The sequence below is a fragment of the Phoxinus phoxinus genome (genome assembly GCF_949152265.1).
Source record: "Phoxinus phoxinus genome assembly, chromosome: 8".
NCBI lineage: Eukaryota > Metazoa > Chordata > Actinopteri > Cypriniformes > Leuciscidae > Phoxinus > Phoxinus phoxinus.
The window spans coordinates 8,209,766-8,229,277 of NC_136883.1; the positions used below are offsets into that span (position 1 = coordinate 8,209,766).

The 19,512-nt window shown below is 37.6% G+C and overlaps 2 protein-coding genes across 5 annotated transcripts in view; both read left to right on the forward strand.

The window, feature by feature from the left end:
• Positions 1-7,454: 7,454 nt before the first annotated feature.
• On the forward strand, positions 7,455-10,650 carry snrpd2 (small nuclear ribonucleoprotein D2 polypeptide). Its single transcript, XM_079621229.1, has 3 exons — positions 7,455-7,559; positions 8,082-8,261; positions 10,099-10,650. Coding segments are annotated over exons 1-3 (357 nt in total). The 5' UTR covers positions 7,455-7,557; the 3' UTR covers positions 10,274-10,650.
• Positions 10,651-18,755: 8,105 nt separating this feature from the next.
• Positions 18,756-19,512, forward strand: part of vaspb (vasodilator stimulated phosphoprotein b) — a 45,487-nt gene continuing 44,730 nt past the window's right edge. For 2 of the 4 annotated variants that reach the window (XM_079621136.1, XM_079621137.1), the window contains exon 1: positions 18,756-19,270. In XM_079621136.1, the coding sequence (XP_079477262.1) occupies positions 19,266-19,270 (5 nt within the window). In that variant the 5' untranslated portion in view covers positions 18,756-19,265. The remainder of the gene's footprint in view (positions 19,271-19,512) is intronic. The other 2 variants (XM_079621134.1, XM_079621135.1) reach the window with 1 other exon arrangement.

A 19,512-nucleotide genomic window follows, 5' to 3' on the forward strand; every position in this document is an offset into this window, starting at 1 on the left:
GATGCCCCAACGCCTGTGAAGAGACGACTCGACGCCTGTGAAGAGACGACCCAACGCCGGCGATATGTTATGCCCTAAATTTGATTAACTAACTGTATTTTTGTATGTACATTTCTGAAATGCATTTTCTGTAAAGCTGCTTTGAAACAATATGTATTGTGAAAAGCGCTATACAAATAAATTTGAATTGAATTGAATTGAACACACACACGTCTGGTTCGTTATCTTTGTGGGGCTTTTTATGTTATGGTTTTTATACTGTACAAACTGTATATTCTGTCCCCTTACACTAACCCAACCCCTAAACCTACCCAACACAGAAAAAAAACACTACATCAGAGGAAGACATTTTTCAATTTAATTGACATTTATTTCTGTATGCTTTTTACACTAAATATAATTCTAAAGCAGTTTTACAGATATATATTTAAAGATAAGGGTCTGAGGCACTCAGGAGGATGAAGATTAAAAAGCCTTTAATAAACCATGGCTAGTCTAATAAAATAAAAACATGCCTACGCGTTTCAGCCAACAGGGCTTTCGTCAGGGCTTGAAGTGTTTGACAAACAGCTCACTTCCTTGTTAAGACCAGTAATCAATAACAGCTGCTTAGGTTGAGCAGGTAGGAAGTCACATGATTAAATGACTAGTGTCACAAAAATTGCTTACAATTATTAATTCTGGTAAATTTAACTACAGAGAAAAAGCATATATTTCTACAAAAATTAAACTAGGTAGAAAAAAGAAGAGAAAAAAATTATTGAATTACAAAAAAGGAACAAAATCTAGTTCTCCATTTAGACCAGGGAAGCATATAGCTTTCAATGTGTAAATCCATGATTCTCTTTGCAAGAGTTTCTTTAGCCTATCACCTCCTCTAATTGAGTTTTCAATGTGCTCTATGCCTATAATTTAAAGGGAGTCACAACTTCCATGGTTTGCATCTTTATAATGTACTGCCATGATATTGAGGATTTCCAGATCTTATTGCATATTTGTGCTCTGCAAGTCCTTTAATTTACGCTTTTAAATGCTTTTAAATGTAAAAGCAACCACATGGGCATACCAGTCTGTAAACTACATATAATATATAATATATTCAAATTTGTAATAGTGATCTAATGTGATGTTTCACAGAATTTTATATTTTTTTACTGTTAAATGTACAGCTTTTCGAAAAAGAACACGTCATCTTATAATTTACAGTTAAAAACTATAAATTGACGTACCCAGAATTCTCTGTGTAACACTTCACATTTGATGCTGTTTCGTTGAAATAACGGTTAATTTATTATCAGTTATGTACATTAGGGTATTATGTTACATCTTATATGCTGTTTAATTACGGTTATGTTTATTGAATTATTTTTTAATATAGTATTCGTGTATGACACCGTGCACCTTCTATGTATTAGCTAGTTGTGATGAACTTTGATTCATCATGTGGTTTTCTCTTTACCACTTGTGTTTTCAAGGTGGTTTTCAAACTTAAGTTCAATCTGTATTTACTACTATATATTTTTACGGTACATTTCTGGCAACCGCAGCTGCGGTTTTTTTTACTGTAAAGTTAACAGAATTGACTAATACCAAGCTCAAACATGTAACATTTTTTGGAAAAATAAATCAAATAAAAGGTTTATGTATAATTTCATCAATTAAGGATGCCCATAGATGTCTTAGAGGTCTTATCAAAATAGGTAAAGAGGTCTAAAGCACAACTTAAAGAGGTTTTAGGCACAACTGCACTAAATGTTCTGTTTATAAGGAACACTTGTAAGACTCCAAAGATGCATGGTGGAAGTCGAGAGAGAACCCAGTCTGGAAGGAAGGAAGTGATCTGGAGAGGTAAAAACATAAGCCGATGTACTTGAATAACTCTGGGCTCGGTGTGTATTTCCTAACCATAGTTAAGCTTTGTAAACCAATTCCACAGACATGATCCTCAAATCTCCACACTATAGGGTGCGATTATCCCGAGCAAACTCACCAACCTGTGAAATCACATGGGTGGGATTGTGCTCTGCGGGCGCCCGCCTGTCTCTAAGCAGTAAGCCAATCCCCTGGAGTCTGAGCACCGTACAGACACACATCTTTGTCTGTCTTACAAACTCACCCCATCATACAGCCGTCTTCCCTGTCAGTCATGACACATAACAAAGAGATGTCTGTTTGGTCTACAGACCTGACCCCTGCCCCGTGAATATTACCCCACACCACGGCTAAGAGGCCAGACACATTCTTCTGTTATCTATACATGAATACTTCAATTAGGCAGATCACTAGATCAGACTGCTCTATTTCATGACAGCAAAATATTTTAAAAAGTAAAATATGTAGACACATATATGTAGACTATATCTATAAAATATATAGAATGATTATTAGAATGATTTCTGGAGGATCATGTGACACTGAAGACTGGAGTAATGGCTGATTAAAATTCAGCTTTGCATTGCAGAAATAAATGATATTTAAAGTATATTAAAATAGAAAATGTACTCAGATACTAACGTAATCTCGGTTCCTTGAGATTTTAATGTGGAAAAACTGAAATACTGAAGGCTGATTGAATCACGCAGTGAAACTGCAAGAACCTATGGCACTGCAGAAATGGCCGGGGTTACCAGTCTATATAAACGGGCAAAACGCGCCATAATCTTAAAAATCTTTTGACTGAAAAGCGGCAAGCGCCGAGTTGTGCAACATGGCCAACAAGCACGGCCAGCTACGCAATACTTGTTCCAGTTTTCTCAAGGAACCGAGGTTACATTAGTAATCGAGTATGTTCCCTATCGATACGGTTCACTTGAATTGCATCCTAAGACACTATGGGAATGCAATTCAATAGCGGACCAGACATCTAGGGGCCCACAACTTGGGTTGGGGTTGCCAAATCGTCCCTATTGCCTGGGAGAGGAGGTCCTTTCTCAGGAGAATTGGCTAGGGAGCTGCTGTGAGCAGATGCATCAACTCGGGGAGTCATGACTGGTTCCGCCAAAGAGGGGCCACCAGAAGGACTGCGCATCTGTCCTCGCTGATTCGTCTGATGACCTGAGCAGCGCGACTGGAAGAAAGTCACACAGGGGAAGGCTAAGCCACTCATGGGCCAGCGAGTCCCTGTCCTTTGAGGAGAATTTTGGGCAGTGTGAGTTGTCTTCTGAAGCGAAGAGGTCGACCTTTTCCCTACCTAAAACACTCCAGATCATGCGAACTGTCTGGGGATGAAGCATCCAATCCCCTGAGGACACATTGCCCCAGGACAGCATGTCTGCCCCTTGGTTCAACTTGCCTGGCGGTTTATATAGGACACCTCTACCATGTTGTCCAAGTGGACTAAGACATGGTGCCCTTTCAGGTCTGGTAGGAAGGTTTTGAGGGCCAGAAAAACCACCAGAATTTCTAGGCAGTTGATATGCCACTGTTTCTCCAAGCTCAACCAAGAGCCGGATGTCGGCCCGCCCTTGAACAGAGCTCTCCAACCCGTGTTGGAGGCATCTGTTGAGACCACCTTCCCACTGGAGACCAACCCCAAGTGGGCCTGGTACAGATGAGGGTCCTTCCAAGGGGCCAGGGCCATGACACAGCCTTGGTCTACCTTGATACAGCATGGGCTGGAACTTAGGTGTAACGAGGTTCAGATGTTATGGGAAGACGAAGGCGGGAACCCGTGAACATTCAAGAATTTTTGTTTTCATTATCAATCACACAACCGGCCTTGCGCCGTACTCCCACGGCCCTCGACCTCGTCCTGCTCGCCACACCAGGGTTTCGGCCAATACTGCAGGGGCCGCATGTGTAGCAGGCCCAGCTGAATTACCAATGATGCGGCCGCCTTTAGGCCTAGCATTGTCTGAAAGGCTCTGAGGGGGAGTGAAATTCAGGTTGGTTTTGAGCCAGGCCTGCCTTTGGGCTGAATCGAGAACTGCTCCCGGGAAGGAGATTTGCTGGCTGGAAGAGTGAGGCTAGGTTGATTTTGGTACTTTGGAACGGAGGACATGCGCCAAGTTGCTCCATACGGGCAGAGGTGCACGGCCACGGCTTCTTCGAGATGAGGCAGCTTCTCATACCCTTTTCCTGGCCAATTTCAGCGCCATAGATCTGTGCAGTTTCACTGTGTGATTGAATCAGACTTCAGTATTTCTGAGAAAAAAAAAAAGCTTTTCCCATTGCCATTATTTAAATTGTAATAATATTTCACAATATTAGTGTTTTTTCTCTATTTTTGAAAAAAAAAATGCAGTCTTGGTGAGCAGAAGAGACTTCTTTCAAAAATATTAAAGTTCCCCTATTATGCTATTTTAAAGTCTCCTCATTTTGTTTTGGTGGTCTCCTACAACAGGATTACATGCATCAAAAGTAAAAAGCTGTTTAATTTTCTCATAATAAACATTGCACATCACCACATTTTTAAATGATTCTCAAACGACTCTGAAGGGGTGGATTGGAATCCACTGCTGCTTCAATATGAGTGATTATAATCAAGGTATTAATCAATATGTTTCCTTCTAAATATCAAATGAGTTTAATGACTTATCTGGAGATTTTACTTTGTGTTATAGAATTTGTTATAGAAGTTAACAGTGTTATTACTGAAATGTTCTTTTCATGTATTCTTTAATGTCTGTACTTGATATCTGAATGCAGTAACAGTGTTTATTTAGCCCGGCTTCCAGAAATTAAATATGGACTTGTTTTGTGTATGAGAAAGATCTTCAACGTGATAAAACATATAGGGGTCATTGAAGCCAATAGTTTAAGCCTTAGACTTTAAGGGACCATTTCTTTGTTAAAGCCTTACTTTCCAGTTAGACTAAAGTGTAGCTCTCCTTGAGAGAAAGAACACATTATCTTGATGTTTTGAGAGGACTCTCCTGTTTATAGTTAGAGCCTGGCCAAATCCAACCTTGGAAAAGCTATGTGTCGGTGTGTGTGATAGTCTTTTTGGTTGCAGGTTAAGGAACCACTGGCATTATTGGAGATTGACTGAGTTGTTGTTCGGGACAGGCTGGCACCCAGCAACCAAAGACTGCGACCTGGATGGTCACGACGTGCCCAACTTCAGGGTCCGAGTTTCAGCTGCATAATCGATGGAGATATGCTTCAGTCTATCTGTATATGTGTGGAAAAATACTATTTTTATCTTTTTCTTAGCCAATGAGAATCATTCAACCTGAAGCAAGGACGTAGATAAGACATTGGTGAAGGGTATAATTGCTGTGATCTTTGTAACTGTAAGCGGGGCAGCCTACAAACTCCTGTGTGAGTCTTGAAGCTGACTTCTGCTGATGAAACTAAACTATCTTCAGTAAAACTTTTCTTCAATTTATTATAATTCTGACTCTGGGTCTTCTTTTAAACTATGAAATTAATCAATCTCTTGAAATCTCTCCTTTTTGCGAGCTATTCTGCTCTGATTGGCCAGACAGCTCAGTCTGTTGTGATTGGTCTACAGCTTACAACGCGTGTGTCGAAAACAAAAACGCCTATTGCCATAACTGAACTTCAGCTCCATCTGGAGGCTTCCTACAGCTCTGCGATTGTACACTGTAAACTAAACCGTAATGAACAATGACGTAAATTTTACCATATCAATTTGAGCGCGAGTTCGAAGATGAAACATTGGAAGAACTAGTTATGCAACCCGAACTTCCATCGCAAGGACGACTTGAGCAGGATGTTTCTCAGTGATAGGCTACACTACTCAGTTTGATGTACATTGAGATGTTGGAACTGTAATTCCTCACCATCAGCATTAACAAGTGTACATGTATGTCCATCAACAAACTGATGTGTATTTAAAAAAATGTTTGCGGTGAACATTTGGGAACTGTATCAATAACGGTGCATACATTAGCTGAGCTCTAGCGTGAATGACTGATGTAACATAAACGTTGGTAAAATAAATCTTGCTCCATCCATCATCTTTACTCAGTAGTAAGAACAACAGACAATCTGCATTAATAGACGCAGTTTTAGGTAATAGTGGCCCACAGCTGATTAGCAGAAGTATTTCAGTAAGACTAGGGTGACCATACATCCTCTTTTCCCGGACATGTACACCCGGGATTTCGAGATCGCCCAAAATGTCCGGAATTCGCCTTTTGCAGTCGCCATTCATTATGTTTACATGCACACGCTTTGTTTCAATCGGACTGAATTAGGTGATCGGTTGATGTGCTAAGAAAATTCCTGTGTTTTCTTCTTGGTCGGGATCCGTGTGAAGCAGAATGCATGACCTGCAAAGCTGGCACGTACGTGTCAGTGTCAAATAATGTAATAATGTAAACATAATGAATGGCGACTGTAGAAAGCAAAAGCCGAATCCCGGACATTTTGGCCGATTTCGAAATCATTGCCGGACATGTCCTGGAAAAAGAGGACATGGTCACCCTAAGACAGACAGTAATAACGTGATTTAGCAAGTTAGCAGGAGATGACCTACACAATAGGTATAAAACACAAAACTAAGTATTTTAAACGCCAGTAGAAAATGTATCAATAATGAATTAGTCATACTTACAGGTTGTGATTCTGAGGAACAAGTTGGTCCAAATAAGTTGGGTAGGCCTACTACTGACCCATCTTTCTAGAGCAAGCGTTTTGCGAATCCCGCATAAAAGATTTGAGAAGCAGTCGTCAGTAAAATGAAGGGAACACAGCCAAAGTTTGGGATTATACGGCTGTAAAGACTGATCCTTTGGAAGTGAAAATAAACCAAATTTACTTTCACAGCAGAGAGCACACCTTGACCGCATGATATCCACACGAACGAGCTACAACAAGTCCTGTCCACAGAACATTATGCAAATAAATTATTACGTGTGAACTTCGCGAAAATAGATTTAAACTCAAAACGACTCGTTTGAGCGGTTCAGAGTCGACTCTTTCTTTTGAGATAAACTAACTTTATTTATGATGCACTTTCAGCTTTACAACTTTGCAGACTTGTTTTTCACATAGCCTACAGCTGCATTACAACACTGCATGAAAGGTAATTTTCAAAAACCTGGGGAACTTTAAAAATAGTAATGTTTCCAAACTTTTGACAGGTAGCCTACTCCTTAATATATAATAATATATTAAGGAAAAATACAACGAATTAACCTTGTTATTATGATGACATTGGAATTAGTTGGGCTGAATTCACACAAAAATAACACATTAGCCTAATAATAATAATAATACTAGATTAATTCAAGATCTCTGTTAACTAACGTTAGATGATTGCTATCAACATACAAACCACTGCTCAAAACATAATAGTTACTGAGAGATAGCCTTTGAGACCACTTCCTTGTGTGACAACTAGCCCTGTTTAAATATTATAGTTTAAAACGATTAATTATAATTAACTCATCACTACAACTCAACTGAACATAAAAACCTAAAAACAAGTTTATTTACTTTGCGGGTGAAAACCGGAACCGGAACTTACAACTGAGTAAGGCGGCACAGCAGACCCGGAAGTGACTTTAACGTTGTGGAAACGTGAGGCGCCTGTGTGCAGTTGTTCATTTCATTGAGGACATTTGAGAAGTCGAAACCCATTAAAACATGTGAGTTCACTCTTCTGCACACCGTATATTATGATAAATGTTTGAGTTATACTGCTGGGACAGAAATAGCCAGTTTATAGTTTTATGGCCGCTAAAAAGGTCATTTAGCAAGACTAATGCTAATGTTAGCAGCTACAATGAACTATTGTACTGATGATTAGGATTCGTCCTAAGTTAATAATATTTACCATTTAATATAAACTGTAATAATATGTATGTGTTTGTTTTGCAAGCGTTCTCTTTGTCAAATTGCTTGGATATTTGCTTTGTCTCTAATTTAGTTATTTATTGTTTACTTTTTTTTCCGCACTTACTTTCTGAATCATTAACGTTACGTTAATTTAGTGCGTATGATTATATGATTTCTATACCTGAAAACATTAATTAACTTCTAAATTTGTAGTATTCTAGGATTTTGAGCACTTTCTCTTCATATACTTTACCTAACTATATGGTGTAAATTGAGTGATATTCATGTTACCTGTTCATCCACACATTCTAACTGTTGAAATGCTTTGTTAGGAGTTTGTTAAACAAGCCTAAATCTGAGATGACTCCAGAGGAGCTCCAGAAGCGAGAGGAGGAAGAGTTTAACACTGGTCCACTTTCAGTCCTCACCCAGTCTGTGAAAAACAACACACAGGTTCTTATCAACTGCCGCAACAATAAGAAGCTACTGGGCAGAGTCAAAGCATTCGACAGGTACGTGATGTTCTGTTGGATTTATTATATACACTGCAACCCTCTACTGACACACTAAAGCTCGAGTCGCCATTGGCTAGTACATTTTAACATGGAATGCAAGAACAATGCAAATGAAAAACTTTGACATAAAATATAAATTTCAAGCACTATTAAACTCAGTGTCAACATCATAACACAAAAGCTAAGTCCTTTTAAATATGCCAAGACAGTGGGTCTCATTCACTTTTAATTTTGTCGATTATTTCGGATTTCTATGCGCAGGAGAACTTCATGCATGAATTTCCTAAATTCTTAACCTCGTTATAATGTTAATGAATTTGGCGTATTCTGTATGAGCGATCACGTGCCCAAGGTTAGTCATTTGCATAAAATGCACAAACATTTCCAAATAAGGGATTTCTTTTACAGCCTTTCATTGCTCTCTGCAAACCCATGACGTTCTCAAAAAATACACACTCGCCTGACGTACACGCAGCAAGATGTCCAGTTCAAACACAACACAGACTCAGATTACAGACCTCTCATTACTAGCCAGCTGTACATATGCGTGTCGGTGTTATGCTGAAAAACCTCACAGCTCAAGCTATAACGCAGCCTTTCTTATTCTTTCATTGCATATGAAGTAGGGCTGCACGATATTGGAAAAAAATTACATTGCAATATTACATTTAATTACATTCCCCCAACAATATATATTGCGATATTGAGAGCCATAACTCCAGGCTAAAGTCAATAATTACCATTCCATGATATTAATAATTTCACTAATAAGCAAGCTTCATTACAAGTGACAAAAAGGTCACTTAATATTTTATTCCAAAATTAGAACATTTCTGTAAACAGAAAAGCAGAACGCATTTAAAAAGCAGCTTTACACCATACCGCCTGTCTGCGCCGTCGCTCCCACCAAATGCATCACGCGCTGTGCGTAGGGCACCAAGAGCTGAGGGGGCACCAAAATATGAAAAATCAATAATTTTTATGCTGATATTATTTCAGTATAGAAATACAGACATCCCAAGTCTCCCGGAAGTTCTGGGAGTCTCCCGCATATTGATAGCGGCTGATGCCCGCAAATTAGTTAAAATCTCCGTAATCTAGAGCGAGCGCGCCCGTGAGACAGAGCGTGCACGGCAGAGAGGGAGAGAGAGCAAGAGACCGCGCGCGTGCCTCATGAAGCGCATGTAATCTCCCGCTGGTGCTACTGTGCTACTACCCTTCACATCGCATGTTCCGGCGATGTGACTATCGCTCACTCGCACATCGCGATGTCGATGCTAAAACAGAATATCGTTCAGCCCTAATATGAAGTATATTTGATTATATTATATTTCTCTGTATAAAATGTAATTTTAAACTGAACATTAGGCCACCCAATATGTGGTTGAATGAGACACAAGATGCGTCTGAAATTGCAGGTAATGCATTTGAGTTTAGTTCGCGACCATTGAAAATAGTATGCTCTTTATAGTCTGTCAGTTGCGTCACTTCACTTCCATTCACAAATAATCTAGCGTGGCTTCACGGGAATGTATAGTGTTCATTGTATTGTGTTCAATGCACACTTCAGAATCTCTGTGGAAGTATAAAATCATTTATGATCTGCATCAGAGACAAACGCTGTAGATAAACCGCTACTGTAAAAATATGTGAATAGATACTATAAAATGAATTGGCTCACATCATTCATGTAAATATAAAATTAAGAAATCTGAAAAGTCTGATCGAGTTTTCATTCAATTGAACCTTTTCAGTCCGATTGAACCGTTAATCAGAGCAGATTATTTGGGTGCATGTAAACAAATGCTACTGTCTCTTTTCTCTGGATTTTCAGGCATTGCAACATGGTTCTGGAGAATGTGAAAGAAATGTGGACAGAGGTGCCCAAGAGCGGCAAGGGGAAGAAGAAGTCAAAGCCAGTGAACAAGGATCGTTACATCTCTAAGATGTTCCTGAGAGGCGACTCCGTCATTGTGGTGCTGAGGAACCCACTCATCACCGGGAAATAAACTTGACGTGTAACACGTCTGTTCAAGTACAGGCAATCTCCTGGACACTCACACACCAGCTCACCTGCGAGCTGAACTCCCTTTGACTCATCAGCACCTGTTTAAGTGTTTATTAGGCCTTTGAGCAACTTTATTTTGCCCTTAAGAGACAGTACACAGTTTGCCTTGTGCTGTAACAAATTTATTTTGCTGGAAAATGTTTAGCATCATCATGAGAGATTGTTTGGTCAAAGAAAAGATACAAAGAAGTTGCCATTTCAATTTTTTTGTTGGTTTTTGATGTTTGTGTGCTTTTTCTAAATAAACATTTGGATATTCAAATTTATATAAATCTGTTGTATGATTCTTTCAGAAATTAAAGGGGACCTTTTATTGTTTTTTTTTTCTAAGTCTTGATTTTGTTTTTGGGGTCTGCTGGAATAGATTTTTACATTGTTGCAGCACCAGTCTTCCCAGTCTGTCAGTAACACTCTGGGCTGCGTTTCTCAAAAGCATCATAACCCTAGACTAGAACCATTGGCACCAATGCTCACTACGATCAACTTAGCTCATGATGTTTTGAAAAAAAGTAGCCCTGTTTATTTCCTGTCTCTATGAAGCCCCTCCTTCCAAAAAGCACAGTGTGCTCTGATTGGTCAGCTGGACCAGTGTGTTGTGATCGGTCAATTGCTTTGAGTGAATTTAGGAAACATCACCCTTACCATAACCTTAGTTTTAACACTACTATCACAATTCAACCACAGGCCTCACCACTATATTTTGCATATGCCTTGAGTGGGAATTATTTAAATGAGGAATAGCCTACTGTGACCTGTTTGTTCCCGGAAGAAACTCAAGACTACAATGGAGGCGTTTCAGGGAGTTCAGAAACTGTTTGCACTGATAAAGAGAATAACTCACTTTGGAGTGACTTTGTGCTTTGTAACAAACAGCAACATTACACACTCAAGAAAGTTGAATGTAAGAAAGCATAATAGGACCCCTTTAACCGTTTGCAGACAGTGTTCATGAGAAGTTTCACGTTGCTGTTTGTCCTCTTTCCTCTCCTCTCATCCTCTCTCCCCCCTCTCTTCATCCGACTCTCATTTGGTAGAGTCCCTTGGCAGCAGCTTGGGTGTCAGTGTAGATTTCAGCAGGCAGCACTCAATAAGTGACAAACTGCCGTTTAAAGGCCTCTGCATTATTAATGTGACCAGATGTGCTGACTGTCACTTCACACCCCTGCCCTCCACAGTGGGCTCCGCTGACCCCTTGTACTAAAAGCCATTTTAAAGCATTTTTGTTTAAAAGGATTTGGCTAATGTTTCTGAAAATGACACAAATTTTTGTTTTGAAAATGATAACGAGCGCTCTGAAAGGGGTTTATCATGGTAAAAAAAAAAAAAAAAAAAATCTAGGGTTAATTATGTTTTTTTTAAAAAGTGTATATGGACAAAAGGGTTATCTCAGGACTTGACCTGAAAGGACAGTCTGAAAATCACTCAGTCAGGTTACTTAAATATTCAGTGGAACGGTGAAAATCCAACTCGGTGTATCAGTTTGGGTTATTGTGATCCACTGGTGTCATATTTATTAAATGTGTTTATTCAGTCATTTTCGTGTGTTTTAATGCTAAACTATATCAAACAAAATGTATATTGATGGAACGGTTTATAGGTATGTTCTATAAATTGTTCATATGTGTTAGGTTAAAATATTTCGATTTTTATTAATTTTTATACATTTTTGATTAGAAAAGAATCACTATATTAATATTATAAGCAAATCTAAATATAAACTACGGTTTAAAACTCAGGTAATTTTTTTTTTTAAAGAAATTAATACTTTTATTCAGCAAGAATGCATTCAATTCTTCAAAAGTGACAGTAAAGACTTTTGTTTTATTCAATTTTCCATTTCAAAAAATGCTTTTCTTTTGAGCTTTCTATGCAGTGATTTCTGAAGGATCACGTGACACTGAAGACAGGAATAAATTACATTTTTAAATATATTGAAATAGGAAATATTGTTCTGTATACAATTGTTCTTACTCCAAACATGAAAGAGAGTTTATGCCTGGGGAACAATAAATGGATGAACAAAAAAATCCCATAAACTTATCTTGGATCCTGAACATTGCATTAAACCCCAGACTTTTTCTTTAGAAAATGTAAGAAATTGTTCCATACAGTTTCACAAATGCTAAATTGGTTATCAAAAGATAAGGAAGGGTAAAGAAAAAAAGATTTATTGTAGCACCATTAACAGCGTGTCTGTTTTTGATCGAGTTAATGAGCTTTTCCCAGGCTCCTGAGCGCAGTTCAAGCCTGAGGTCTAGTGTGAGACGCTCATCCCGCGGTCCTCCGTGTTCCCCTGGGCCGCTGCACCTGGACCTGCGTGTGTGTGTGCCTGAAGCTCTGAATACTACAGTCATGACTTACAGGTGACGCTTCAGCCTGAGATCTTATCATTATGCTGTCAAAATCGAGATTTAGTGGTTTAGGTCTGCAATGTTTTAGTCATTTTGTGGGGAATGGTCTATTGGATCATGGTTTGATATGTTCCGTTTAAGACATAAATAGTGAAAACTCATCCCTCAGTGGTGAATACTTAATCCTTGCTTGGCAGAAAGAGAAAAACTGACCTTACATATTAGTGTCTGTTATTTTAATCCACCTGCTTGACAGCTATGTTATTTTATGCAGAAATAATGTAAAACAATGGATAATGTAATATCCTGAATAACCCACATAGCACACACCTAAAGAGTGAACTTTTGGAAAATTATCCATCGTGGCTTTTTGCATTTTGCATTTTTGCAAGTCAGATCATGGATGGTCCAGTTAAAAACACCCCCTCATTATTGCACTACATGTAGATCTGAATTAAACTTCCAAAACATCTTCATTTGGCACTGCAGCATTTTTAAAATGTAGTTCTTTCACTTGTTCTAAATAGGTGTAAACGCTTTTTTGTTAAAAAATTATATTTAACCCTTACTCAAATTTACCATGGTATATTCATAATACCAACATACCACATAACAGTTGTTTTTTGAGGAAATAATGGGGGATCCCCATTTTTGCTTAACTGACAAACTACATAGTTTAACTTGCCATGTCAAATTGGTCCAAAAAAATATTTGGTTATTGAAGCCACATTGTCTAAATTTCTAATTCTCATTGGATTACATACAAAAAATCAAACCATATGGCATCATTTGCAAACAAATGTTCAGGTGTAGTTCATCACATTAATCAATAACATTTAACAATATCGTGTCACAATATTCTTCATTCTGAGCAGTGGGGTAATTTAATATTTTTTTTTGTGTGCTAAAATAACTGTTTTTGCTAAATATAAATATTGTGATTTACAGGTCTAAAAATATCAAAGTGAATTGTCAGCGTATTATGTTACACTTTTACAAATTGTATTAATATTGCAAACACTCTTAAAATAAAATAATATTTGGATGGTTTGTGGAAAAAACATGCAGCAAAAGAAGAATCATTTTGGTTCCCTTGAAGAACATTTCAGTGAAAAGTTCTTAAAATAAATTGTAAAAATAAAGAAGCTTCTAAAGAACCTTTTGTGCAATGGTAAGGATTTAAAGATGTTAAGGTTCTTTAATGAACCACAGATACCAATAAAGCCAATAAACTAATAACTAATATTCTATAATATAACAAGTTTTATCACTTGAAATTATGCTTTTGTAATGTGAACGTGTGCTGGTTTTTTTTTTACAAAAATGCAACTTTTGATGTATTTTTTAATGCTCAAGTGTCCTTTGGGGTCTCTGCCTTTAGTAACAATAAAATATGTACATTTAGGCTATTAGTTTTATATGAAGGCATACAAGAAGTCAGAATGCCTCCTACAAAATGTGGCATCTTGGTATTAGCCACTAAACATTTTCAAATTACAAAAGAAAGTGTTTTCTTAATATTTGATAACTAACAATAATTATTAAACAATAACTGATATTTTGGGTGAAACTATATGTGGCATGTAAATTTTTTAAAGGAAATTCATTTTTGTGTTAAAACGCAGAGCTCAAATCAATGATGGATCTAGTTTTTTTTTTTTTTTTTTTTTTTTTTTTTATAAATATGGAAATACAAGTGAGAAAGCATTGGTTAGGTGCAAGCTCCAGAATTTGGATAAAGCCTATCACATATCTATGAGAGAAAATCAATACAAAAGTGGCCTGAAGTCGTTCATGGAATATTTACTTATTTCGCTGTTTTCTGAAACAAACGAAATAATATCGCTGCCTTCTCTGCTTAGTAACATTCATGTGAAGCAGGGTCATTTCTGCTATCACTACATGAATTTACATATTCATATGTCTCCATTTACTGGATACAATACAAACTCACGAAACACTTCAATAAGTTTTCCAGGCGAATCTTCATTTCATTTCTCTCATGGAAATGCTTCAAACAGATCATGTTGAAAACGTTCCTTGACGACATAACCATTCTCAAAATCTGACATCATTATTGGTGGGAAAACAGCAGAAGCATCAGTAAAATACCATCAGTTGATTTGTAAATACCTAAACGTGGCTTTGAGCTTGGTGGAAATTATGGAAACATTTTCATGCGTTTGTATACGTTGTAAGTTCTTGAACCCGAGCAGAGCATATTTATGAAAGTCTGCTATTATTTTATAAAAAATATTTTTTGAAACTACAACACAAGCATATTCATTTTAAAATTAAAGAGTTCCGAAGATGCTTCATATCAGGAATGATCCCACTGTAAAACATGATTTTTCAAAGTTAATAAAGATAAAATAAAGATTATTGGAGTAGCCGTTTACTAAACATTTCACGTTAATTTCATTATGTTACTTGCGTTTAATTCAAGTTATGTTTTTTTTTGTGTATTTTCCCATTTCATCTTTCTCTTCTTTTTCTTTTCTCAGAGTGTGTGAAATGAACTTGAATAAGTTTGCTCGGGGTGACTGCTCTTGGCAGGAAAGCGCTATGTTTTATTCAGCAAGTTGAGGCGATAAGAGGGGAAGTGTGATTATGATAGTGATCGGTCACGCGTCGATACTCAGTCTCCCCCCGCGCGCGCAACGCGATACTGTCGCCCGGCGCGCGGGGCTCTCACATCAGCCATCGATCGCGCGCACGGTAACTCGAGACTCCGCAGTTTGTTTCCAAGCAGCTCCGCAGCCGCGAGATCAGGTGCGCACCGGGGAGCCGAAGGGTGACAGCACAGTCACGATGAACACACCGTCACCCATTGGCTTCCCACTTTGTGCGCACTTGATCTCGTGCGCTCGGTCTGTTTGTGCGCACATCACATCAGTTTCCTGCTCATTCATGTTATGCACAGTTGTTTATCTATTCAACTCTGTAATTTACTTGTGTTCTAGTTTAAGGAAACATAAAAAAATCGCAAATTAAAATATTTTCAAATGTGTTCTGTTTGAATAAAATAAAAGAAAGAATTTGAGAGAGAGAGAGAGAGAGAAAAAGAAAGAAATATGGACCCCCAGAATTAGCTCAAACCAAAGTAATTTTTTAAAACGTGTTTTGATATTATGGTAAAAAAGAGAGATTTCTATAGCCTATTTAAAATGTTTTATTATATTATGCTTAATATTTTATCCATGTTAAAAATATATATGAACAAATTGCATAATAAATCAATTAGACCTTATAAAATACATTAAAACGAAATAAACGTTGCCCTTTTTAGAATTTGAATGTGTTGAATCTGGAGGAAGAAGCTCTTGTCTTTTTAGAATAAATGTTTATGTGACTGCTCTCTGTTTTGGTGGCAGATGTGGTTGGATATCTTCAGTTTCCGAAGAAATACCAGTACATTTGAATATATTTAATATTTGCATATGCAAGCTATTTTGCTCAATTTTCCTTTTCTATTTTAAATGACTTGTGTGGACACATATTGCCACTTTATAGATACCACATTCATTTATATTTCACAACTAAATGTAATCATACAAAAGCTATGATAGATAGATAGATAGATAGATAGATAGATAGATAGATAGATAGATAGATAGATAGATAGATAGATAGATAGATAGATAGATAGATAGATAGAATACATGATAAAAGGACTGGTCATGTTGATTAGTCACAGCACATTTAAATAACACTTTTTTTTTTTTTTTTAATGAGTTATGTCTTCACATTCATTGAGCAACAAAAATGTTTTCAGCAAAAATAAACTTAGGCTACAAGGTCACTAAATTCTGCAGAGACTCTAAAGCCATAATACAATTTGGTGAAAAAATATAGGCCTATCATAACAAAGCCGAGAAAATCACTACAGGGAAAACTTCCTCTGTCACTTTTAGTGGCATTTTTGACATGAGTTCTGTTAATGTCTGAGCTCTGTGACTGTATTCTGCTATCTATGTACTTACATCCCCATCTAGTGGTAAACAACATAATGGCTTATACTGTGAATGTACAGCCAAAGACTGTCCACTAGGTGACGTGATGTAACCACGTATCATTTACATTTACAATGCCTTTGAAAATGACTTTGTAAAAAAAGTGTAAGGAGAAGAATAAGACTCTTCTTTCTTTTTATGTTTGTTTTGCACGCGCAATAGTGATTGCTCATACATTGCTCAGTGACATAAACTGTGTGTGTCAGTGCTGTTTGGCCTCCGTCCAGAATGCTTTTAGAAATTCTTTACAATTTCCTGCTTGTTGTCAGCCTCTCGTAAACACACTCACAGATGCATAGGATCCTACTGGTGTTGTTTTTTTCTTTAATGCATTGCTCTGTTTGTCTCATGTTTAAATGCAGTCTGCATTTGAAAGCATGACTGTGCAAGTGTAAAGAATGTTATAGGCCACAGAGTCCGAGACTCTATCCTGTGAATCTGTGCCATGCAAGCAGAGCCAGAATGGGAGCTTGTAAAAGTGGCTCAATGGAGGAGGGGTGAGCCTAAAATTACAACTGACTAGTTTCCTTTTCGATAAGACGCTTATCAAAGCGGTCAGATGCGTATAATGCACATTACACATGCACAAACACACTCTGCAGATGTACAAACGGTCTTTTGATAGATGCACATCTCTTTTATCAAGTGTTCTCCTCTGAACCAAAATGACACGCCTGACAGGCCAAAAATCAGATTATGTAATTATCAAAGGCTTACATAATTACTTCAAATGTTTACTTAAAAAAATGTCTGTAAGTGATGTAAACTGCACACAGCAGGATTATGGGTTTATAATCAGACATATCCATAACTACTTTGGCATTTGATTTTGAAGGGGGTTTTCTCCAGACAAACTATTTGTGTGTGTGTGTGTGACAGCCAAAAAGTTACTGCGGTGGCAGATGTGACACATGGTTGGATATCTTCCATGTTTCCAAAGAAAAACCAGCAAATTAGAAGATATTTGATCTTCGCATATGCAAGCTTGTTTGCTCAATTTTCCTTTTCTAATTTAAATGACTTGTGTGGACAGGACACATATTGTCACTTTAATGTATATTGTATTGTATATATACACACATTCATTTATATTACTTCACAACCAAACGTGATCTTTCAAAAGCTACCTGATTTCCATGATTTTGAGCACTTTGAGTAACATGCAAAGCTGGATAAAGCTAGCTAGCTCTAGACAGACAGACAGACAGACATAGATAGAGAGATGACAGATAGAGAGATGACAGATAGAGAGATGACAGATAGAGAGATGACAGATAGATAGATACAACCAAAATAAATAGACAGTCAGACAGATATATAGATAGAGAGATGATAGACAAATAGATACTATCAAAATAAATAGACAGTCAGACAGATATATAGATAGAGAGATGATAGACCGATAGATACTATCAAAATAAATTGACAGTCAGATAGACAGACAGACAGACAAATACTATCAAAATCGATTAACAGATAGACAGATATATAGATTTGTCTAAATTAAAAATACTAATTAAACTGAAATAGTTTTAAATGCGACAAATTAATTTAAGAACCACATCATGATAGGTAAATGAATATGGATATCTACTGAGATTTGTTTGAGATCTACGGTTATTAAATTATTAGTTTTTGAAACATAAACATTACTGTTGATCTTCTTACACTTAATATAAAAATAAAATCAATTATTATGACCAATTGAATATCCAATATTTTTTAAATATTGGATATATATATATATTTTTTTTTTAATCACATACCATAGTATTATATGAAATATGTTAAAACTTTATGGTATATTATCACGGTAGTCTATCATGTCAAAAATCACTGCAATAAAGTACTTTTTTGAAAATGAACAGCATAAAACCCACTCCTACAATACACATTTCACATCTGAGTATATTACAGAATGTGGGAATAGTGACGTACACCACACACACTTAAAGATGGAAGATTAAATTATTATTTTTTCCAGTCAGAACTAAGTATACATTCGTCGTTCCCATCAGCAGATTTTGCTTTGTAACGCCGGGCTGGAGTAATGGAGCTCGGCCGCTAGGGAGTGGATGAGTACATTTCTCTGGCTGTTTTTCAGCTCGGGAGGGGGAGACAGACAGGAATGAAAGCTTTTCCTCAGAGTTGAGGAGCAGGTTGGGCTTCGGTCGCGAATGAGCGTTAACAGACCGACCGGCGAACAAGAGGAGTTTGTCGAAAACCGCTTCCACATTTTACAAACAGCCGCACGAATGGAGACGAGGACATGAGGCGGAATATGTGTAGACTTTGCTCGGAGCGAGACATGAGTCCAGGATACTGATTAGAGTTGACACAAGCCCAGCTCCAGTAGCAACTCTATCCACACTTCACCTCCAACCCCCTCCTTCACTCCTCAACCAGGAAATCATCGAGCTCCGCTGCTTATCCTTCTTCCCACAGATTAAACAAAAACACCAAAACCCTCGGTGGGTTTATCCATGAGGATCTCGTCGTTTTCTCTTTGGGTTTTCGCCTCTGGAAGTTCGGCTTTACATCTGAAGGGAATCTGCACTGTCGTCGAACAATGAGGTAAAGCACGTCAAAGCACATTTGTTGCCCTCGCTTTTGTGTGTACTTAGTTTTGCGCGCTACAATGTAACGCACAGTATGGATAATGACTGAGGCCGCATGTGGGACTTTGGTCTGTTAGCCTACTCACTTTCTGTCCTGTTACTCGCACCTACTGGAGGTGGGGGACCATCACAGGAGCAAGTGTGTCCTTTCGGAGCGTTGCACACTCCAGCTCGTCCGTTTTTGTTTTTGCGTGGCTT

Bases quoted from the DNA above. Each gene is read 5' to 3' on its own strand.
- snrpd2 (XM_079621229.1), top strand. The intron at 8,262-10,098 runs GTACGTGATGTT...CTGGATTTTCAG, and splicing joins AGAGTCAAAGCATTCGACAG to GCATTGCAACATGGTTCTGG.